Source organism: Engystomops pustulosus, chromosome 5, assembly GCF_040894005.1.
Source record: "Engystomops pustulosus chromosome 5, aEngPut4.maternal, whole genome shotgun sequence".
NCBI classification, from domain to species: Eukaryota; Metazoa; Chordata; class Amphibia; order Anura; family Leptodactylidae; genus Engystomops; species Engystomops pustulosus.
In genome coordinates, this window is record NC_092415.1 from 135,636,627 (window position 1) to 135,660,971 (window position 24,345).

Below are 24,345 nucleotides of genomic sequence, written 5' to 3' on the forward strand. Positions count from 1 at the left end.
CATATTACCTCAAACCCTTGGGTCTTGAACATTATCAGTTCGGGCTACGGAATAGAATTCAGTGCCCCCCCTCCTTCAAGATTTATTTCTCCCTCATCCTCTACCTATTCTTCTACTCATTCTCTCATCTGGCAGGAAGTTTCATCCCTCATTCATTCGGGAGTGGTCATTCCGGTTCCTCCAGACCAAGAAAAGACGGGCTTCTATTCTCCACTGTTCCTGATCAAGAAACCCAATGGATCAAATCGGCTGATAAGAAATTTGAAATCTCTAAACAGCTTCATCACCTACAGGAGGTTTCACATGGAATCGGTAAGATCTGCTACCTAGCTTATTTACACCGATTACTATATGTGCACCATAGACCTTCGGGGCGCCTATTACCACGTTCCTACTCATAACTCTTCTCAAAGGTTCCTCAGATTTTCAGTTTTTTCTCCAGAGGGTTGTATCATCCACTTTCAGTTTCGGACTCTTCCTTTCGGTATTTCCTCAGCTCTGAGAGTTTTACAAAGATCATGGTGGAAGTCGTTGCCTTCCTGAGACTGCAGTATGTATCTATCGTTCCATATTTAGAAGACCTTCTGATTATGGGGAAAAACAGATCAGATCTAGAGATGAGCGAGCACTAAAATGCTCGGGTACTCGTTATTCGAGACGAACTTTTCCCGATGCTCGAGTGCTCGTCTCGAATAACGAGCCCCATTGAAGTCAATGGGAGACTCGAGCATTTTTCAAGGGGACCAAGGCTCTGCACAGGGAAGCTTGGCCAAACACCTGGGAACCTCAGAAAAGGATGGAAACACCACGGAAATGGACAGGAAACAGCAGGGGCAGCATGCATGGATGCCTCTGAGGCTGCTTAATCGCACCATTATGCCAAAATTATGGGCAACAGCATGGCCATGACAGAGTGACAGAATGAAGCTAGATAGCATCTAAAACATCCAATAATTGACCCTGACACTATAGGGGACGGCATGCAGAGGCAGCAGCGGCAGGCTAGAGAGTGGCATGGCGACATACCCTAAATGGACTCAGGCTTCAAACCAATGGGTGGCAGAGAGGAACCAAAGGAGGTGAGCAAGAAGCGCTCAAATAATATCGGTACATGATAAAAGTTTGCCAGTATATTTTGTGGATTACACAGCAGGGTGGCGACAAAGTTAACATGGAAGCCATGAAAACAACCCAAAATTCTGCCTGACACAGCTCGTTTGATAAGGGGACCATGTATGGAGGCAGTGAACTAGTAGTAGATTAAAGGTGCTGCAGTTAAAACTATGTTAGTTGGATCTTGGCATGGAGCTGGCGCTCCGCTGCCAGGCGAGCTTTCGCCAATCCAAGCCCCTGTCTCTAGGCTACTCCCCAAACAGCACTTCTAAGAACCTTTTGTATAAGATCAAGTGTAATAGCGTTCTTATAAGTTTAGGATATGGCGGGTGAGGGGAATGGAAACAGATGCGCAAGAAGCGCTGAAATAATATTGGTAAATGATAAAAGTTTGCCAGTATATTTTGTGGATAACACAGCTGGGTGGCGACAAAGTTAACAACTTTGATGTGGAATCCATGAAAACAACCCAAATTTCTGCCTGACGCACCTCGTTTGATAAAGGGACGATGTATGGAGGCAGCTATATGGACGACTTTTGGAGGAAGCAATGGAGACAACGTGTGGAGGCTGCTATGGAGACAATTTAATTTGGATAGTGCCTGTATGTGGCAGTCCAAAAAAGTTTTCAAACCAGAGGAGCAGGTAGGTGGCCCTCCAGAAAAATGAAATAGATTGAGTGCCTGTATGTGGCACTCCCAAAAATTGTTTAAAACAGAGGACCGGGTCGGTGGCCCTCCAGAAAAATTAAATGCATAAAGTACTATAGGTAGAGCCAGTGGGCCCTGTCAAAAAATAGCCAGTTTCCTCTGCTTTACTGTACAAAGAGCAGGAGAAGGAGGAAAATGAGGAGGAGGAGGAGGAGTGGATAAATTATTCAGGTTGAGCTTCCTTCACCTGCTGGAGATTGGAAATTAGGAGAAATCCATGCTTTATTCATCTTGATAAGCGTCAGCCTGTCAGCGCTGTCAGTCGACAGGCGTGTACGCTTATCGGTGATGATGCCACCAGCTGCACTGAAAACCCGCTCGGACAAGACGCTAGCGGCAGGGCAGGCAAGAACCTCCAAGTCGTACAGCGCCAGTTCGTGCCACATGTCCAGCTTTGAAACCCAGTAGTTGTAGGGAGCTGTGTGATCATTTAGGACGATGGTATGGTCAGCTACGTACTCCCTCACCATCTTTCTGTAAAGATCACCCCTACTCTGCCGAGACTGGGGACAGGTGACAGTGTCTTGCTGGGGTGACATAAAGCTGGCAAAAGCCTTGTAAAGCGTACCCTTGCCAGTGCTGGACAAGCTGCCTGCTCGCCTACTCTCCCTCGCTACTTGTCCCGCAGAACTACGCACTCTGCCGCTAGCGCTGTCAGAAGGGAAATACTGTTTCAGCTTGTGCACCAGGGCCTGCTGGTATTCATGCATTCTCACACTCCTTTCCTCTCCAGGGATGAGAGTGGAAAGATTTTGCTTGTACCGTGGGTCCAGGAGAGTGAATACCCAGTAATCGGTGCTGGAATAAATTCTTTGAACGCGAGGGTCACGGGATAGGCAGCCTAGCATGAAATCTGCCATATGCGCCAGAGTACCAACGTGTAAGAATTCACTCCCCTCACTGGCCTGACTGTCCATTTCCTCCTCCTCCAACTCCTCCAATTCCTCTTCTTCTGCCCATACACGCTCAACAGTGAAGGACTCAACAATGGTCCCCTCTTGTGTCTCGCCAACATTCTCCTCCTCTTCCTCCTCCACCTCCTCCGATATGCGCTGAGAAACAGACTTAAGGGTGCTTTGGCTATCAACAAGGGAATCTTCTTCCCCCGTCTCTTGTGAGGAGCGCAAAGCTTCCGACTTCATGCTGACCAGAGTTTTTCAACAGGCCAAGCAGCGGGATGGTGAGGCTGATGATGGCGGCATCGCCACTGACCATCTGTGTTGACTCCTCAAAGTTACTCAGCACCTGACAGATATCAGACATCCACGTCCACTCCTCATTGTAGACTTGAGGAAGCTGACTGACCTGACTACCAGTTCTGGTGGAAGTTGACATCTGGCAGTCTACAATCGCTCGGCGCTGCTGGTAAACTCTGGATAACATGGTCAGTGTTGAATTCCACCTCGTGGGCACGTCGCACAACAGTCGGTGAGTGGGCAGTTGGAGGCGGCGCTGCGCTGCCCTGAGAGTGGCAGCATCTGTGCTGGACTTCCTGAAATGCACACAGATGCGGCGCACCTTCGTGAGCAAATCAGACAGATTGGGGTATGTCTTGAGGAAACGCTGAACTATCAGATTTAACACATGGGCCAGGCATGGCACATGTGTCAGTCTGCCGAGTTGCAGAGCCGCCACCAGGTTACAGCCGTTGTCACACACAACCATGACTGGCTTCAGGTTCAGCGGTGCCAGCCACAGATCAGTCTGCGCCGTGATGCCCTGTAATAGTTCTTGGGCGGTGTGCCTTTTATCGCCTAGGCTCAGCAGTTTGAGCACCGCCTGCTGTCGCTTAGCGACGGCACTGCTGCTGTGCCTAGAGCTACTGACTGATGGCGCCATGCCCACGATGGTCGTTCGGAGGAGGAGGTGGAGGAGGGGTGGGAGGAGGAGGAGGCATAGTAGGCCTCAAACACCTGGACCGAGGTAGGCCCCGCAATCCTCGGCGTCGGCAGTATATGACCAGCCGCAGGGTCACACTCGGTCCCAGCCTCCACCAAGTTAACCCAATGTGCCGTCAGAGATATATAGTGGCCCTGCCCGGCAGCACTCGTCCACGTGTCCGTGGTCAGGTGGACCTTGTCAGAAACGGCGTTGGTCAGGGCACGGATTATGTTGTCTGACACGTGCTGGTGCAGGGCTGGGACGGCACATCGGGAAAAGTAGTGGCGGCTGGGGACCGAATACCGAGGGGCGGCCGCCGCCATGAGGCTGCGAAAGGCCTCGGTCTCTGCTAAGCCTGGAGATGCTGCCCTATAGGCTAGTAATCTGGAGATGTGCACATTAAGGGCTTGGGCGTGCGGGTGGGTTGCACTATATTTGCGTTTCCGCTCCAGCGTCTGGGGTATGGAGAGCTGAACGCTGGTGGATGCTGTGGAGGATCGTGGAGGCGACGATGGGGTTTTTGTGGCAGGGTCCTGGGCAGGGGGCTGACTATCAGCTGACACAGGGGAAGGAGCAGTGGTGTGCACGGCCGGAGGTGAACGCGCTTGTTGCTAGTTAAGCTAGTAGTGGTGGAACCCCTGCTGATCCTGGTTTGGCAAATGTGGCACACCACAGTCCGTCGGTCATCCGGTGTTTCCTTAACTCCTTAACGCTCTGCGCCGTAGCTCTACGGCGCAGAGGTATAAGGGATGTATGAAGAGGGCTCACGGGCTGAGTCCTCTTCATACAAAGGTGGGGGTTTTTGCAAAATGCATAAAACCCCCACCGCTAATAACCGCGGTCGGTGCTTGCACCGATCGCGGCTATTAACCCCCTAAACGCCGCCTGCAAAGTCGCAGGCGGCGTTTAAAAGACGGCGGCGCGTGGGCGCCGCCATCTTTTTTTTGATCGCCACGCCCCCGAACGTCATCGGGGGGTGGCGATCAGTTGCCATGGTAGCCTCGTGTCTTCTCTTGACACGAGGCTATCTGGCAGCTGCATATTCGTTACAATGAGCCAGTGGCTCATTGTAATGAATGTGCTGCAAAAATGCCATATATTGCAATACAGAAGTATTGCAGTATATGGTAGCAGCGATCTGACCATCTAGGGTTAATGTACCCTAGATGGTCTAAAAGATAGTGAAAAAAAAAAGAAAAAAAAAAGTTTAAAAAATAAAAAAAATTAATAAAATATTAAAAGTTCAAATCACCCCCCTTTCCCTAGAACGGATATAAAACATAACAAACAGTAAAAATCACAGACATATTAGGTATCGCCGCGTCCCAAAATGCCCGATCTATCAAAATATAAAAACGGTTACGGCCGGCGGTGACCTCCGAGGCGGGAAATGGCGCCCAAATGTCCGAAATGCGACTTTTACACCTTTTTACATAACATAAAAAATGAAATAAAAAATGATCAAAATGTCGCACAGACCTCAAAACGGTAGCAATGAAAACGTCGCCTCATTTCGCAAAAAATGACCCCTCACACATTTCCGTGCGCCAAAGTATGAAAAAGTTATTAGCGTCAGAAGATGGCAAAAAATTTTTTTTCTTTTTTGTACACATTCGTTTAATTTTTGAAAATGTATTAAAACACAATAAAACCTGTATAAATTTGGTATCACCGCGATCGCACCGAACCAAAGAATAAAGTAGGCGTGTTATTTGGAGCGAAGAGTGAAAGTCGTAAAAACTGAGCCCACAAGAACGTGACGCACGTGCGTTTTTTTTTCAATTTTTCCACATTTGGAATTTTTTTTCAGCTTCGCAGTACACGGCATGTTAAAATAAATAACATTACGGGAAAGTAAAATTTGTTACGCACAAAATAAGCCCTCACACAGGTCTGTACACGGAAAAATGAAAAAGTTATGGATTTTTGAAGTTGGAGAGCGAGAAATGAGGCGAAAAACCCTGCGTCCTTAAGGGGTTAAAGAACCTCCAGACTTCTGAAAATCTAGCCCTCGCCGCAGGAGCCCTCGCCACGGGAGATTCACTAGTTGACACATTTGGCGCTGATGCACCAGCTCTGGCCCTGCCTCTCCGTCTGGCCCCACCACTGCCTCTTCCAACCTGTTCTGGTCGAGGACTCTCCTCCGTCTCAGAAGCACTGTGTTCACCCGGCCTCTCAACCCAGCTTGGGTCTGTCACCTCATCATCCTCCGATCCCTCAGTCTGTTCCCCCCTCGGACTTCCTGCCCTGACAACAACTTCCCCACTGTCTGACAACCGTGTCTCCTCATCGTCGGACACCTCTTTACACACTTCTTCCACTACGTCAACAAGGTCATCATCACCCACAGACTGCGACTGGTGGAAAACCTGGGCATCGGAAAATTGCTCATCAGCAACCGGACAAGTGGTTTGTGACTGTGGGAAGGGTCCAGAAAACAGTTCCTCAGAGTATGCCGGTTCAAATGGCAAATTTTGCTGGGAGGGGGCAGACTGGGGGGGAGGAGGCCTGAGGTGCAGGAGCTGGAGGAGTGCCGATTTCGGTGACATGGGTGGACTGCGTGGAAGACTGATTGGTGGACAAATTGCTCAAAGCATTGTCGGCAATCCACGACATCACCTGTTCGCACTGTTCTGGCCTCAACAGTGCTCTACCACGAGTCCCAGTAACTTCAGACATGAACCTAGGGAGTGTAGCTCTGCGGCGTTCCCCTGCTCCCTCATAAGCAGGTGGTGTCTCACCCCGCCCAGGACCACGGCCTCTGACCCCTGCAGTAGTTGGACGCCCACGTCCCCGCCCTCGTCCTCTACCCCTAGCCCTCGGGTTAAACATTTTGAAAATGAGAGTTATAACTTGAATTTTTTTTTTAACTTTTTTTTTTTTGTTTTTTTTTTGTGTTTTTTAGTTTTTAAAACCAAACGATGCTATCCTATTGCTATGGCTATTTTATAGCCAAGTATGAAAGCACACTGCTATGCCAGATGAGATGACGCTGAGTTATGAAAAAAATAAACGTAAAATAAAAAAGGAAATGGCAGACTGTGCCTAATTGAAATACAACCCCGGGCCCTAATAAATTTTCCCACTTCGGTCTTTGCGATGGATATGTGCGTCACTAAAACACAGTGGTCGCAAGTCTGACTCCAAATTGCTCACAATTTACTAGTAGATGCACTGCAACAACTACAGCCACCAGCAGATCAACCAGAAATCAAATATATATAACGCTACTGTAGGCGTAATTAAGCCATTTGTATTCTCCTATGGCTATTTTCTAGCCAAGTATTACAGCACACTACTATGCCAGATGAGATGACACCGAGTTATTAAAACAATAAACGTAAAATAAAAAGAAACTGGCAGACTGTGCCTAATTCTACTCAAACCCCTAATAAATTTTCCCACTTTGGTGTTTGAGGTGGATATGTGTGTCACTAAGAGCTAAACACAACGGTAGCAAGTCCCCCTGCAAATTCCTCACAATATGGTACTAGCTGCAAATAAAAAAAAAAATTATAACGTTATTGTAGCCCTAAGAAGGGCTGTTGGGTTCTTTTAGAATCACTCCTGCCTAACACTATTCTAATAGAACACCCTAACGCTTTCCCTGACCAGCAGCAGCTCTCTCCCTAGCGGCATCCAGACAGAGAATGATCCGAGCAGCGCGGGCAGCGGCTAGTCTATCCCAGGGTCACCTGATCTGGCCAGCCAACCACTGCTATCTACGTGTAAGGGTACCACGTCATGCTGGGTGGAGTGCAGAGTCTCCTGGCTTGTGATTGGCTCTGTTTCTGGCCGCCAAAAAGTAAAACGGCGGGAGCTGCCATTTTCTCGAGCGGGCGAAATACTCGTCCGAGCAACGAGCAGTTACGAGTACGCTAATGCTCGATCGAGCATCAAGCTCGGACGAGTATGTTCGTTTATCTCTAATCAGATCTCATTACAGCAAGAGATTTTACCATGAGGAAACTCTCAGATCTGGGGTGGCTAATCAACACCCAAAAATCAGATTTATCTCCCTCCACTCACAAATGGCGTCAGGGCACATGCACCAGAAGTGAGGTGGGGAGGCCTGGTATATCCCAGGGGCAGGGACATAGTGAAGGATAGGCCCCTGGGAGCATAAATGTACTAAAGAATACCTGTACCACCTCTTCACAGTGGAGGGGGGCGGGGTCAGTGGGGATTGGGTAATAGCATTGGGTGAGCTGAGCATTGTCCATTACAGTGCATTGCCTAAGTATAGGCCCCTGTAATGTTGTGAGCATGCAGACCTGGGAGCCTGAGACAGATGAGATGCATCAGATGGATACAAAACACAATGACTCTCTCTGCTCTGCTGACTCTACTATATCACACAGTAAGCTCTGCTGTGCCTCCTACCACTGATATAAAGATCTTATCTTGCCTGTATCTTGTGTACGCCAGGACTGATGGACAGGTTGGAATGATGTCCGTGAAATTCTGTATTTTTGTTAATAACGGTGAATTAGAGAATGTGTGTTGTTTTGCTATCCTGAGTATATTTATGAATCTTGTCTTCATGGAAATGCCCCTTTAAAGACCCATTCAAGTGGAGTGGTAGTTCCCAAATCCTGGTCACAAAGCAGTTCCCATCTATTGTTAGAAAGGAAACCTTCAGGATAAACATGTGAACTGTAGAGCTGATTAAGGGGGGGGGTCATCTATAGAGCCATATGTGCCTGTGTGATTGAATACATTGGGAAGACCAAAGGGAACCTGGGTGTCTGCTAGGGGATCACTTATGGGATATTGGATATCAACAATGCCCCACTCGCCAAACATGTTATACAATGTAAGAGGCTCAACCAAGATTATTAGATTACACAGCGTCGTCAAAATAACCCTAATGTGAGGGGGGGGGGGCAGGAACTGTACCATACTTTAAAGTGAAGCTAGGTAGATATACCACCTGAATAGTGGAATAAAATATTGAGCCATGCCTGTTTTGGAACCCCACGGAGTCTTCTCCTAATGACATGAATTCCCTTTCCCCTTTGTCTATACCATTGCTTGCATGCGGAATACTACAGTAATCACTTCAGACTTTCTGGACTAAATCCCCTCTAGTAGGATATCTAGTAGCGTTTGTTCTGTTTGCATGGTTGGTGCAGGGCATTTGACACTTGATTAGAGCTGATTTTACTATTTGTAGTGTTGAACATTTTTCTAATATACTTCACATTAATACGTTCTGCTTAGTTTGTTTAAAAAAAAAAATCAAACTACAATTCACTACAATGTGTAGTCTAGCTTGTATAGCGTGTGTCTATGAAGGCTAAAGAGCTATGTGATGTCTTTCATCTGGAAGATAGATTCTTTTTTTGAAATTGTCCTAATGATGTATATTTAGAAAAATGTTCAACTCTTCCTCCCACACAAAATCAAAAATCGGAAATGACCATTAGTGTTTAAAAACTTTCTTTTTTAATAGAATAAGACGCCAGCAGAAACTTTCATTAAACTATCTATTCTTACTTGAACGATGTGGTTCAAATATTAAATGTTTAAACTTTACAGCTCACTTACAAAATTTCATATGGAATTGCAGATGCAAAGGTAAAGATGGAGGAAACTTGTATGTGTCTGCAGCTGAAGAGTTAATTCGACCAGAAAGAAATACTTTAGTGGTGAATTTTACTGATATTGAATATTACAATCAGCAGCTAGCAACCACAATACAAGAAGAATATTACAGGTATGTTTCTATAACTAATGTACTATAGCACTATGTACATTTAAAGCACTAACTAGCTTCCATCTTGGGTTGTGCTGTAGGGGACCCAATTGTGGCACCTGCAATTGGAGGGCAGTCCGAGGTCCTCAATGTTGATCTCTGCATGTCTCATGCATAACCTGGTGTCAGCAACAAGCTAAAAGCTCAGTAACACTGGAGTAGATTGTTTCAGGCATTTGACAGTCTCTAATGCTCACAAGAGCTTTCATGTGCTCAAAAAAGTTATGCATCTTAGAATATCTCCCACAGCTTGCCCAGAATCAGCTTCATCAATTAAAATCCACTAATAAGGCTATATGAAAATTGCCAAATTGTTTACACGGCAAGTTGAAAGATGCACTATTCAAAATGACGCCGGGTAGAGGGGAGTGCAGTGGCTTAACTGCAAATAAGTGGGCCCACTACGCACAGCTCCTCCTCTCATCCCTTGCTCATGTTGGACATGTATAAGAATTGTGTTAATTATAATCAAATTATTGTGAAATAAATTATATTATGGGGTAGGTATGATGTATGTCAGGCTGAATAGCTAGTTACTGAGGGCCGTACGTTTTGGCTCTTTACATACAAAGCATTCCCCTGCAATATATAACAGTGCAAATAATTTTTTCAAGTGTAACACACTATGGTGTTATTTAACAGAGTGCATCCCCATCTGTGCCGGGCTGTTCGAAACTTTGTCAGACAGATTGGAAATGTCCCAATCAATAAAGAGTTCTATGTTGCCTTTTCTGACTTTCCTGCTCGTCAAAAGTAAGATTTTCTTCATTTTTGTCTGTTTAGTAGCTAAAAATGTACCCAACCATAAATTTGATAAATTTTAATTTTCATTCTATTGTCAATAGGATACGAGAACTTAGCTCTTTAAAAATTGGAACTTTGCTTCGTATTAGCGGTCAAGTTGTAAGGACTCATCCCGTTCATCCAGAACTTGTCAGCGGAACTTTTCTATGTATGGACTGCCAGTCTGTAATTAAAGATGTTGAACAACAGTTCAAATATACTCAGCCAACAATATGTAAAAATCCAGTTTGTGCCAACCGGCGAAGATTTACACTGGACACAAACAAGTCACGATTTGTTGACTTTCAGAAGGTATTTTACATAATTTTTTTTTTTTTTTTTTTTTTTGCTTTTCTTTAAGGACCCTTCACAGAAAGAATTATGGAGCAAATTTTGTTTTGGTTCTCCAGATTAAAATCTTCTCCTAAAAGCACCACTTACTCCTGTTATTTCCCAAAAATCCCAGTAGTTTGAGGTGGAATCGCTGCTTAAACTGCAGTGGGTGAAGCTAATGTGCCTGCAAACCCTCAACAGGATTTTGTAGTATTTTGCACTAGACAGATTTTTAGGTGGAATAATTCTAATGGATCCAAAGTCAAGTATGTGAACATGGCCTTTAATTTCCAGCGTGATTTTATATTTATCTACCAAACACAAAAATCATGATTATGGAACTTTATAAAAATATTTTCCCATAAGAGAAAAATGTAGAGCTTTTGATAAAAAAAAAAAAAAAAAAAAATCTAATACAGTACATTTGGTGTGAAAGTTAAAAACTTGAAAATCCCATTAATCGGGTACTAATTGACACTCTAAACCCTGTAAGCTCTTGGCTGCCTTGCGTTATATTCATCTTTTTTTTCCACTTCTCACACTAGGCTTATACGCAAGTCAATAGGTTTTTGCAGCTTTTTGTGTTAAAACTAGGTACCTCTGCTTAGTCGTGTGTGTGTATATATGAATGTGTATATATATATTATAGGAATTATGTTGATTTTGATGGTAGATTTCCTTTAACTCCTTGACACTCACTCAAAGTTAATTGGCTGTAATGCTGGTCCTTGTGGAGCTCTTTCTGTACCGACAGAACACTTTCCTGCTTTGCTTTAGCTCTCAGAACGCAGTTAAATATACAAAAATGAAAAAAATCTCTCCTAAGCCTCTGTACCCTGCCCTTAGATAGCAATTTCCAATCGTGGGCAATGTCGGGATCTACAGCATGTGTGTAATTTCATTGCAAGATGAAATCAAAACATTATTTAGTGTTGCTCGTCAATTGATCTGTTGTGGACATTTTTATTTTAGATACAAGCAGTCCCTTAATTACAGATGGACCTCTTTACCCAGTGTGACCTGATGAAGCTCTCTCCATGCTTTATATAAGTCCAAGGCTGTAATGAACAATTTATCTGGAAATAAAATGTGAAAATATACCAATTCCAACTTGCATAAAAATTCAACTTGTGTTACTTGGGTTGGTACTTATCTTGTACATAACCCAGAGACTGTCTGTAATTTATAACCTCTTGCTGCAAGTGGAAATGATGGCACTACACTGCAGGAAGTGACTTCCTGCAAATTGCAGTACTACTACATCCATCTTCTCTAGCAGAGCTGGTACTAGTATCTCTGGGCTTAAGCTGTAACATCCCAAATTAGAGATAACAATGTTACAAAATCCCTAAAACCTCTCCACCATAGATATTCCTAATAAAGTTGTATCACTACTTCTGTAACAATCTGAACAATCTGAAACATTATTGGACTTGCACAGTGAACGCTGCAAAAAAATGTGCCCAACTTTTTTTTTTATAAATTACCCCCTCACCACGACGGCACCACCAGAGATAGGGGTCTGCCCCCAGGGACAGGAAACCCAGCCAATAAATTTTCTACCTCCGGTTCACTGCAGCATGGTATCCAGCATAAAAGGAACAAGAAAAAGCCTATGTGGCTAACTAGTCTTGTAAGGAAAGCAATAAGCGAGAAAGATAAAGCGCTTAAGGTGCTAAAACGTGAAGGTAGCGATGAGGCATTACAGGATTATAGAGAGAAAAATAAATCCTGTAAAAAGCAGATAAAGGCCGCAAAAATAGAGCCTGAGAGAAATATTGCCAGGGAGAGCAAAAATAATCCCAAATTATTTTTCAAGTATGTAAATGATAAGAAACTAAAAACGGAGAGTGTGGGTCCCCTTAGAAATAACATGGGGGTCATGGTGGAAGGAGATGAGGAAAGGGCCAATCTACTGAATGTCGCCTTCTCAACTGTCTTTACCCAGGAAAATCCCCTGGTGGAAGACACAATGAGGAATAATGTAAATTCTTTTTATAATGTCAACAGTTAAACCCAGGAAGAGGTACGGCGCCGCCTCGCAACCACTAAGATAGATAAATCACCTGGGCCAGATGGCATACACCCCCGGGTTCTGCATGAATTATGTACGGTGATAGACAGACCGTTATTTTTAATATTTGAAGATTCACTGAGGACTGGTTATTTTCCACAGGAATGGCGCATAGCAAATGTGGTACCAATATACAAAAAAGGATCAAATAGCAATCCTGGAAACTACAGACCCATGAGTCTAACTTCTGTGGTGGGGAAAATATTTGAGGGGTTTATTAGAGATGCTATCCTGGAGTATCTCACTGTGCACAACCTTATAACCCAGCGTCAGCATGGGTTTATGAGAGATCGGTCCTGTCAGACTAATCTGATTGGTTTCTATGAGGAGGTAAGTTCAAGACCGGGTCTGGGGGACTCTGTGGATGTTGTATATCTGGACTTTTCAAAGGCATTTGACACCGTGCCACTTAAAAGGTTGGTATATAAAATGAGACTGCTGGGAATAGGAGAAAATCTGGGTAAGTAATTGGCTTAGTGATAGAAAACAGAGGGTGGTCATTAATGGCACATTCTCAGATTGGGTTGATGTTACCAGTGGAGTGCCACAGGGGTCAGTATTGGGGCCACTTCTTTTTAATATTTTTATTAATGACCTTGTAGTGGGTTTACACAGTCAAGTTTCAATATTTGCAGATACTAAACTGTGTAAAGTAATAAATACTGAGGTCGATAGTTTAGCATTACAGAGGGATTTGTGGAAGCTTGAGGGATGGGCAGAGAAATGGTTGATGAGGTTTAATGTAGATAAATGTAAAGTTATGCACTTGGGCCATGGAAACAAAAAGTATAATTATGTTCTAAACGGTCAATTACTTAGTAAAACTGAAGCTGAAAAGGACTTGGGCGTATTGGTGGATGGTAAACTTAATTTTAGTGACCAGAGCCAGGCGACTGCTGCTAAAGCAAATAAAATAATGGGATGTATCAAGAGAGGAATAGATTCTCATGATAAAGACATAGTTTTGCCCTTATACAAATCCCTGGTCAGACCACACATGGAATATTGTGTACAGTTTTGGGCACCAGTGTATAAGAAGGATATAGTAGAGCTGGAACGGGTGCAGAGGAGAGCAACCAGGATTATTAGGGGAATGGGGGGACTAGAATACACTGACAGATTACAAAATTTGGGATTATTCAGTTTAGAAAAAAGACGACTGAGGGGAGACCTCATTACAATGTACAAATACCTGAACGGACAGTACAAGGATCTCTCCAAAGATCTTTTTATACCTAGGCCTGTGACCAGGACAAGGGGGCATCCTCTACGCCTAGAGGAGAGGCTATTCTACCATCACCATAGACAAAGGTTCTTTACTGTAAGAGCAGTGAGACTATGGAACTCTCTGCCGCAGGAGGTTGTTATGGCCGGCTCTATGTACATGTTCAAGAGAGGCCTGGATGACTTTCTGAAGAGAAAAAATATCACGGGTTATGGGGATATAACACTTATTTAATTCTTGAAGGTTGGACTTGATGGACTTGCGTCTTCTTCCAGCCTTATATACTATGATACTATGATCCTGTCTCTGTGGGAGAACCAGTAGGGTCCTTAGTTAGGATCCCTGAAGATTTCTCCGGTGGGCTATACGTTGCTCGGGGGGGAGACTGGGAGTTCCCTGTCTCTTCCTGGTTGTGTGTCCCCTCAGTCGGCGTGCCTTATCCAGTGGGGGGGGCTGGTGCAGAACCGGGATTGGATGGCTGCTCAATGCGTGCCAGACTGGGAGCTGGGGAGAACCTCTTCTAGGCTGCACTGCACTCTTCCACTGGGTTTTATGGCTTAGGTGCTGTACGGAGCCCCACAGCAGAAACCGGAAGTGGGGCAGCCTTGCGGAGTATCGCGTGACTGAAGTCGCAGGGCAGGAAATTTTTCATTTGGAATCTAGCTCACAAGTTTGCGAGCAGTGCATGCTCCCAGCCAACCTCAGGATTATTACTCCTGCTGCCTCAGCTTGTATGTATCCTTTTTTGTATACTTGTGCTGGTTATCATCCTGTGTATGCTCATATGCATGTATGTGCTAGTGCTGATATGTCTGCTGTATATTGGACTGCTCCTTGGTGAAACGTTAGTGTTGCTGAGTTATCCAACTTTTCTGCAAGAGGAGTTCAGAATCGGAGAAATCTGGTGGATTCTGGCAATGAACATATGGTATGACAAACAGGGTAATTTATGGTAGCTGGGAGTACGGCCTTTCCTGGTCTTTATAATGGGTGTTTTCTGTTAATAAGGCTTCTGTTTATGTAATTTCAGAGAAAAGCTACTGCTAAAAAAGCTACTAGAAAGTCTAAAAATAAAACCAGTAGAATTTGTGGGATTACTGTACATCCCGCATACGAAATGTCTACATGTGACTCTTGTAAACAGCTTCAAATCGTACCAGGAAATAATGATAAAAAATCCACTTTATTTAAGAAAAAATAAGATTCAGAAAACATTACAAGAAGTCCATTATAATGTCAAAATCTTAAGTTTTTCTGAACCAGCAGTTTCTTGGTCTTAGTGCTATGACTAAGAAACTGCTGATGCAAAATATGCCTGATTTTGATATTATAATGGACTTCTAGTAATGTTTTTTGAATCTAATTTTTTCTTAATGTATTTTTAATCCTCATTTCCTGGTACAATTTGAAGTTGGTTCCCCAATCCAGAGGTCCGTGCATAATCGTACAGTTTATCACTATGGAGGTGGGCTGAACTAAAAACATTTTTTTTTTTTTTTGACATGCGAGTCAGGTGTTTAGGATTTGATTGCATGAGAATCTTCAGCGATGCGTACCTTTATAAGAGATTAGGCCCGTAGCTCTATGAAAAAGGCGTCAAGGAAACCATCTAGTTTTTTTCCTCTCCTGGTTTTTCTTAGGTGTATCTGTCAGATTCAGAGAATGACTTCAATGTATCTCGGTAGTTTTTTATCAGGTTCAGAACAAGAGGACGCAGGAAGAGTTAAACTAGTCAGATAAATGATGGAGATTCAGGAGCAAAGAACACCATTCAGTGTAGAATGAGAGATTGTTGTCAAAAAAATAGTATTGGATTTTTTGAGCCAGACGCCTTAATGTATGTGCACGAACAGGGGGAGAGAGGGAGGGGGGGGCAGTTTTTTTTTTCAGGTCGCAGCAGAGTTGCAGCATCTAGCCCCGGAGCTGGATAGTGGTCCAGAAGGAACAATGGGTAAATGAGAACAAAAAGTATGGGGTTGAATAGATTGACGCCATACATCCAATGTAAGGTAATGGAAATTTTATTGATATTTTTGACTCGTTTCAACACCATATAAGAATATAATAGAATAAGATGAAACAAACAAAAGAGGCATATAGAGTAAATTAGTAGGTTGGCGAAGGTTAGGCATATGCATTGGGGAATTAAAAAGAAATTTACAAAACATGTGGATTAATATAAACCTACATAGGATATAGATCAAATATAGATACACAAATACATATGAATAAAATCAATGTAAATATAGATATAGAGAAGGCTAGATATATAAAAACACATGCATGACACAAATTATGCAAAAAAAGATACAAGCAGGAATAAGCTTAACATGAATTCATATATACGTGTATAAAATGATGTGGTGAAACACGGACAGAATAAAATGAAGTAAAATAGATTGAATTTACACAAATCCACACAAATTGACTTTCTAGATCATTCTATCCAGCTTAGTAATACAGGCACTCTCTCTACTAGCACCCATTTCAAATCTGTGGATGTAAACAGTTATTTAGATTTCCACAGTACACATCATACCCCTTGGCTTCGCAATATTCCCTATGGACAATTCAAACGAATCAGAAAAAAATGGTCAGATACCACCACCTTCATTACCCAAGCAAAAGTCCTAAAACAATGCTTTAAGGACAAACATTACCCAAACAAGTCGGTACACGACGCCTTCACCAAAACATTATCCCTCAGCCAGAATCAATGTCTTCACCCAAACAAACAACGCACCTGCCTCAAACCACCCCACTCAACTTCATTACTACATACAAGACACAGCAACATAAAGCTAATTCTCACAAAACATTGGTCCATTTTACTCAGTGATCCACACCTCAAACTCTCTGCCAAACCGACCATCGGTTATCTTCAGAAGGGCCAGAACCCTCCGGAATATACTCTCCCCCCAGTAAACTTAAAGCAGAAAATAAGACCCAGTCAAACACCTTCTTGACCTTGAAAGGAGCTTTCAAATGTGGTTCCTCCTGATGCCTATTGTTTAGTCTAGGATGTGAGATTCCAGGGTCTGGGTGAGAAGCAGACTGGTTTTTCCTTTGCATAAGAACATTTCCTCTCTAATCAAAGGGAATTTAAATATGAAAGAGGGTTTATTCAAAAAGCTATCAAGAGAAAATATCTGAGGAATATATTTTAGGAAAAAAATGACTTTTGGCACAAGTTATCAAAAATTGATGTGGCTATTTCAAAAATATCTAAGAAATCTGCATTACCATCATTAAAAACAGATGTACAAAAGGCGGATGGTCTCTTTAAAAAATCGTGGGCGGCTTTGGCGGCGGCATTCAAACCTAATATTGCAGCTACCTGTGTGGCTAGATCTCTCCTCATGTTACCTCGGTTGGAAGGGAAATTGAAGGAAGGTGCCCCGGGGGAAGCTTTTCTGTCAAATATGACAGCTCAGAAGGCTTCGGCCTTCCTAACAGATGCTTTCATGGATGCTTTAAGACTCTCGGCAAGATCTTCAGCCTTATCTAATTCACGGAAGAGCCATATGGCTTAAGCTGGAATGGAGAAGTGGCTTCCAAAAGTAGACTGTGTGCCTTCCTGTGTGAAGGGGAATATTTGTTCAGCACTACGCTACACAAAATATTGGAAAAGACTTCTGACAGAAAAAAGGATTTCCCCCTCACCGCGACCGCACCCAACCAGAGAGGGATCCGCCTCCAGGGACAGGAAATCCAGACTTTAAAATGTGCAGTACGCCCCATCTCCTTCAGTGGTTTCCTGTCCCTGACAGGGGATCCAGAGAGTCTCGGTGAGGCTCGGCATCGCAGTGAGAGGGGGAATGGGAGTCCCAGGTACCCCGAGGTGGCTGCACAGATCCCCCGACGAGGCTTACCGGAGGGTGGACGTTCGGCGGGGTGTAAATTGGTGAAGGCTGCAAGGTGCAGCAATGACTGTGGTGGCAGACTGACTCCGGCCCGTCTCCGATCCCGGAGTTGAGGCGGCTGAGCGCACGGTCTCGCTCTTTCCCTGCAGCAGTCTTCAGGAAAATGGTGCCAGCTCCACTTCCGGCGGGGACCGGAAATGACACGCCGTTCAGCGTCCCACGTGGGAGATGATGTCACGGGCGGGAAATTTAAAAGGAGATCCCACACAGGAGTCCTGTGTGTTGTTCTGCACCCATAGCCAGCCACAGGAGCCACTCCAGTTATTGTGGAAGAGTCTGAGTTGAACACTTTCCACCAGATAAGATGAGTTCTAATGAAGGTGGTAGAGAATCAGTAAATTTGGTAGAGGGATAGTCCGCTGGTTGGTGAGTGTGGCCTTACCATGCCTTTAAACTGGTTCTGATGATGTCTTATGTGATCTCTTGTTTAGAAGGAAGAATCACATAGGGGGAAAGCCACTGTAAAGTTTAAGAATCGTGTATGTAGAATCTGTGGAGATAATATGCCTGACTCATGCTTAAAACCTAATTGTGACCAGTGTGTTCAGCACCTGTTAGCGCAGGATCCGTCAGCCTTATTTGAATATATGCGCGTGCTAATCCAGCAGGAGGTGCGTAGTTCCATGCAGGAAATGAGAAGATCCCTCAGGACAGAAAATTCCCCAGGCACCTCTAGGTGTTTTGAAGATTCAGACCCTAGTCCGGAACAGTCGTCAGTCAGAAGAGGAGGACAGGTCAGGCAGGCCTTTGTTCCCTATTGAAGATATTGATCATCTTATTAAACTAGTAAGAGCGACTATGGAGTTGGAGGAAGAAAAAGAGGTACGCTCAGTAACGGACATCATGTTGCAGGGCCTAGGAGAAAGGAAGAAAGGGTTTTTTCCTATCCATGAAAATATTTCCTCCCTTATCCAGGCGGAGTGGAGAAAAACGGACAAAAAAGTTTTTGTCCCCAGGGCAATGAAAAGGAAATATCCTTTTCCAGAAAATGAGACAGATCTGGGACAAGGCACCAAAAGGGATGTTGCTGTTTTAAGTTTCAGGGAAAAGCACTCTTCCGGTGGAGGATTCAGGTGTACTTAAACCTAATATTGCTGCTACGTGCGTCTCTAGATCTTTATTTGTTTGGCATTCCCAGCTGGAGGAGAAAATTAAGACGGGTGCTTCAAGATCGCACCTTATCTCAGAGGTTACCACCGCGCCCTACGGTTGTCAGCAAGGTCAGCGGCTTTATCCAATTCAGCCAGAAGGGCCTTATGGCTGAAGAACTGGGCAGGTGACCTGCCTTCAAAAAGCCACTTATGTGGTATCCCTTGTGAGGGGGAGTTCCTATCAGGATCTGCTCTAGATAACATCTTGGAGAAGGCGGCAGACAGGAAAAAGGGATTTCCCAGTACAAGACCTCAGTAAAGAATTTTTTTTTTATTCCTCAAGGCGGTTTAGATCTCCCCAGAGATCCGGAGACAAAGGAAGGATGATGATCCTCTAGAAAATCTAGAGGCTTCATGTTCTCTCAACCTCAGGACTCCAGTAAACACCCCGGTCAGCAATGACGCCAGAGGTCCTGTGGGGCGGGGAAGGGGGGGGGGCGGAAGACTCTCCCTGTTCAAGGAGAAGTGGAGGAAGATTGCAGGGAGTGAATGGATCATGGGGATCATACAGGATGGCCTAAAGTTCTTTCCTATCCCCCCCCCCACAGCGCTTCAGGATAACATCTGTGCCCGGAAGAATAGCGGAACGGGCTCTGGCCGAGGTGAAATCCTTATTAGGAAAGGAAGTGCTCAGACAAGTGCCACTTCAGGAACGGGGAACTGGATTCTACTGAACCCTGTTCTTCGTAAAAAAAAAAAAAGCCAGATGGCTCCCTCCGTACCATCTTTAATCTAAAACCACTGAATTGCTACCTGCGGGTGGACAAGTTCAAGATGGAGTCCATAAAGTCAACTATAAACCTGCTCTTTCAGGATTTTTACATGGCTTCCATAGAACTAGCGGATGCATATTACCATGTCCCTATTCATCCAGACAGTCAGAAGTTCCTGAGAGTGGCAGTAGTAGTGAATGGAAAGATAGAACACCTCCAATTCAGAGCATTACCCTTCGGAGTGGCTATAGCTCAGAGTTTTCACGAAATTAATATCCGAGGTGGGAGCCTAATACGGAAGCATCATTTGTGCCATACCTCGACGACTTCCTGCTGATAGCAAGTTCAGCGGAAAGATTGGAGATTCAGATAAAGGTGGTGCTGAAGATTCTACATCGCTTACACCTGCCAGATCAAAGATCTTTTTAGGCATCAGATTGGATTCCATTCAACAGAGATCCTTCCTTCCGCAGGACAAAGTGGTGAAGGTAGTAACCTCAGTGGAAAAGTTGTACGGACAACCATCTCCTACCATAAGGGAGGTTATGAGGATTCTAGGTCTCTTTGCGGCAGCAATCCCAGCAGTACCTTGGGCGATGTATCATGCAAGACCTTTACAACTCTTCATGTTGAAGAACTGGAAGGGAGACCAGTCCACTCTAGACCACAGGATTACGCTTCCCCAGAAGATCCTAGATTCCCTGGGATGGTGGTTAAGAGAAGAGAACCTCCAGATAGGGGATTCTCCTCTCTCCATGGTTTGCCTATCTATGATCACAGATGCAAGTTCCAGGAGACATGGAACAAAGTCCAGAAGGATGTCCTCAAATCACAGAGAATTAGAAGCCATCCTAGAGGCGGTCAGACAAGCTTTACCGGTAATTCAGGGGACAGACCTGAAGATTGTTTCAGACAATGTTACGGCAGTAGCATTTGTGAATCGCCAGGGAGGTACCAGAAGCGAGTCTCTAATGAATCTCTCGGATCAGATCTTCATGCTAGCAGAGACCAATTTAAGATTGGTATCGGCAATACATATAAGAGGCAGGGACAATCTGGAAGCGGACTTCCTGAGCCGTCATCTCTTGCGACAAGGGGAATGGTCCCTGAATCGGAAACTGTTCTCCAAGATAATACTCTGGGGTCAACCAGATATAGATCTATTTGCCACAAGAAGGAACAGACAGATTGCGAATCTCCATCTGATGGCCTGGAATTTGAGAGGCGCATCTTGAGGGAGAAAGGCCTCTCAGATAAGGTAATTACAACCCTGCAAAAGAGTAGGAAAGTAGTTGCCTCTAAGATTTATTTCAGGGTCTGGAGAGTATTTTCAGATTTCTGTGATCCCGAGAAGATTGATTTGGCTCATCCAAATATAGCTAAAATACTAGATTTTCTGCAAGCAGGATTAGAAAAGGGCTTAAAACCGGCCACACTTAAAGTGCAGATTTCTGCCGTTGGATCTCTGTTCGAGTCTCCCTTAGCTTCTCATCCCTGGATATTGCGGTTCATAAATATCAAGAAGACTTGGCACTCATTTGTTGCATTTTGAAAAAGTGAGTTTTATTTCACAAGAAAATTATTGTGGCAATCCAATTAAATATGCAACGTTTCGGTCTATACATAGACCTTCGTCAGGCACGGATTGCATGGTATAAATGAGCATAAAGTGGATAGACTTGCGGCGCTATGGCGCTGGAGGAGAAATGGCGGAAGCGTCCGCTCTGGAGGAAACTGGATGGATCCCTGTGAAAAATAATCAATTTAAGCCTGTTAAACCGATATCTGTTGGTAGCAAGTTTCTAGATGGAAACTCTAAAATCAAAAGTAAATTTGCTTTTTCAGGATGGTTTCATGGCATCAATAGATTTATCAGATGCCTGCTATCCAACCGGCTTACCAAATGTTTCTGAGGGTAGCTGTGTCTTTGGAAGGGTCTATATTATGTCTGCAATTAAGAGTAATTCCCTTTGGGGTAGCATTTGCCCCAAGGGTTTTCACAAAACTGATCGTCAAGATGGCATTTATATTCGTCTAGGGCAGGGCTTTTTTGTTCCCAGCTAGACTACTTTCTACCAGTAGGGAATTCAATGGAAGTGGTAGAGGATCAGTTGTTGAGAGTACAGGAAATCTTGGGAAGATTGCGTTGGCTAATAGAGATCAGTGAATCGATTCTCTCAATTCGGCTTCGTGACGAATCGAATTTTCCCTGAAATTCTAACCGAAGTTTTGTTTTTCCCCTCCTTTATTACCAAAATAGGCGCAAGTACAATGTGTTACATGGGGCAGAGAACTCTAGGAATGAGAAAGGAACACCCTCTATCACATGTGCAGACCTGTAACCCTATCAGTGACCAGAAGGCTTATATGATATCACATAGACAAGAGGCAGCTTTTTTCAAATTTCGCCACTTGCATGTGCTGCCTGTAGCGTCCAGCTGCTTCTACTGTACTGTGCTGTAGTGATTTTATTTATTTTTTTTTGCTCAAAGGGTTTCAATTTTGGGGATCTGTATACCCCAAATAGCAGTTTTTTTTTGTTTCTGAAGAGAAAAAAAATCTGTGTGAAATCAACATTCTTTCTGTAGTGATTTCTGCTCCAATCCCAGGATGTCCGTTTTGGGAAATCTAACTCAAATTCCAATACTTTTTGTTGCTAAAGTTCAGAGAAAGATTTACTTGTCAAATCCATGTAGTTAATTAACCACCGTCAGACAGAAAGGTGGCAGGTGGAGCAGGCAGAGATCTCGGCACAGTAAGGGGACGTCGCAGCAGGGGTGACTCTGTGAGGCCAGAACTGTCGTTGTCCTCAAACGGCAGTGTGTTGATCAAAAACCCAAAGGTTGTTGATTGGTTGACTATGTCACCCAAATCCTCAAATATAACATCTGACAACCCCAGCCAAGAGTCTGTGGGTTCCTCAGATACAACAATTAGTTGGCATGGCCCAGGAGCAGATCAGCGGCCTTCACCTGTCCTCAACCAGCCTCTGTCCTGTTCATTTCCCTTGGCCTGAGAGCTACTAGGTGGCCTGGCCACTTTTCAGCGAGGATGAAGTGTTTTGAGGACAGTCGGCAGCTGCTTGGCAGTGAAGAGATGGGGCAGACATCCTCTGCTTTGTGCAGTAGGCAGACTGTGCATACTGACACCATTGAGGAGAGTAGCAGTGAAAAGGAAACGCAAATTGACAGCTTGCACATCAGGCATCTGAGCAGGCAGCAAGTCGCTACTGTGGCCGTGAGTCAGCAGAGTGGCAGCATTGTGAGCACGGGAGCCAAACGCTTGGTAGAAACCCCACCTCAGAGGTCCAAGTAAGCATTGGTACAGGGGCTCAGCAAGCTAGTGGGATTAGTCACTCAGTGCAGAGTGTTGGCAGTAAAATCACCACCTCGGCAGTATGGCACTTTTTTGTTTAAGACACCAGAAAGTGAAGCATGGCCAGGGAGCCACGGCCCTGCGTCAACACATGCAGCGTCACCATCCAATGGCCTGGGAGAAATGTGGAACAGATGTGGAGGTCCATCCTGCTGCAGCAGCAGAACCTAGTGGCACACTTGCCATTTCAGCCAGTCAAGGCTCCAGCACCTCTGCCGAAGGGAGTTGTTTGTCTTTGACATCTCCCGGTCCAGATGCTCCTGCTCTTCGCTACGCATGCCACCAGCAGTTGTTGAAAGAGGCGATTAAAAAGACAACTTTATGCGTCCAAGTGACTGTGCTCTTGTCCAAGTTTTTGGTACTGCAGTCCCTCCCTTTCCAAGTCGTGGACTAATGGCTTGTGCCGAACCGAGGTGGGGATTTCCAAGCCGCAATTTTGTTCCAAAAAGGCACTGCTAGCCCTTCACCAATACATGCAACAGAAGGTGGGCCAGTCCTTTAAGCTTATCAGTTTCTTCCAAGGTGCACAGCCGTGTGGAGCTGTAACTTTGGTCAGGGCCAGTACATGTCCTTTACAGCCCACTGGGTGAATGTGCTTCCCGCCCAGGCACACCAACAACTTCTACAAGAGATGCCGCTTTCTCCTCCACGTTGTCAAACTGCTGCTCCTGCGCCAATGTCCGCCTCCTTCTCCACCACCACCTCAGCCTCCACGTGCTTCTCCATCATACCACATGTGCAGGGCACAGTGGTGTCACGCAGTTCTACATCTGGTTTGCCTGGGAAAACAAAATCACACAGGGGAGGAATTGCTCTGCATCATGCAACAAGAAATCATTGTGTGGCTTTCTCCGCAATAACTAAAAATTGGAACCATGGTGACTGACAATGGGAGCAACGCTGGAACAGGGGATGGCGCACGTGTTCAATCTGGATGTCAACAGATTGTCTTGCAGGTGGGTGGAAGACTTAAGCATTGTAAAAATGGCCAGGAAACTGTAAGAATGGCTGAAGTGCATACACAAAGCCAAGCACACCCTCCTTGAGTTGCAGCTGCAGAACGGCATCCCCCAACATAGTCTGAAATGTGATGTTTCCACCTGTTGGAATTCTAGCCTCCATATGTTAGACAGTCTATATGAACAGAGAAAAGCCATTTAATTTTTTTATGATGCAAATGGACCAGAGTACTCCCCAGTGTAACTTTGTTGTCAGCCACTGTCAGCTCATGCGTGCCACCTGCCGTTTGCTCAGGCCCTTTGAGGAGACCACATTATTTGTCAGTCACCAGAACTGCGGGATGAAT

The 24,345-nt window shown here is 44.7% G+C and overlaps 1 protein-coding gene across 1 annotated transcript in view; it reads left to right on the forward strand.

Moving 5' to 3' along the window:
• Nucleotides 1-24,345, forward strand: part of LOC140133228 (maternal DNA replication licensing factor mcm6) — a 219,706-nt gene that overhangs the window by 15,962 nt on the left and 179,399 nt on the right. Inside the window, exons 2-4 of the mRNA XM_072153114.1 lie at nt 9,277-9,423; nt 10,105-10,215; nt 10,308-10,557. Coding sequence (XP_072009215.1) covers nt 9,277-9,423; nt 10,105-10,215; nt 10,308-10,557 — 508 coding nt within the window. The remainder of the gene's footprint in view (nt 1-9,276; nt 9,424-10,104; nt 10,216-10,307; nt 10,558-24,345) is intronic.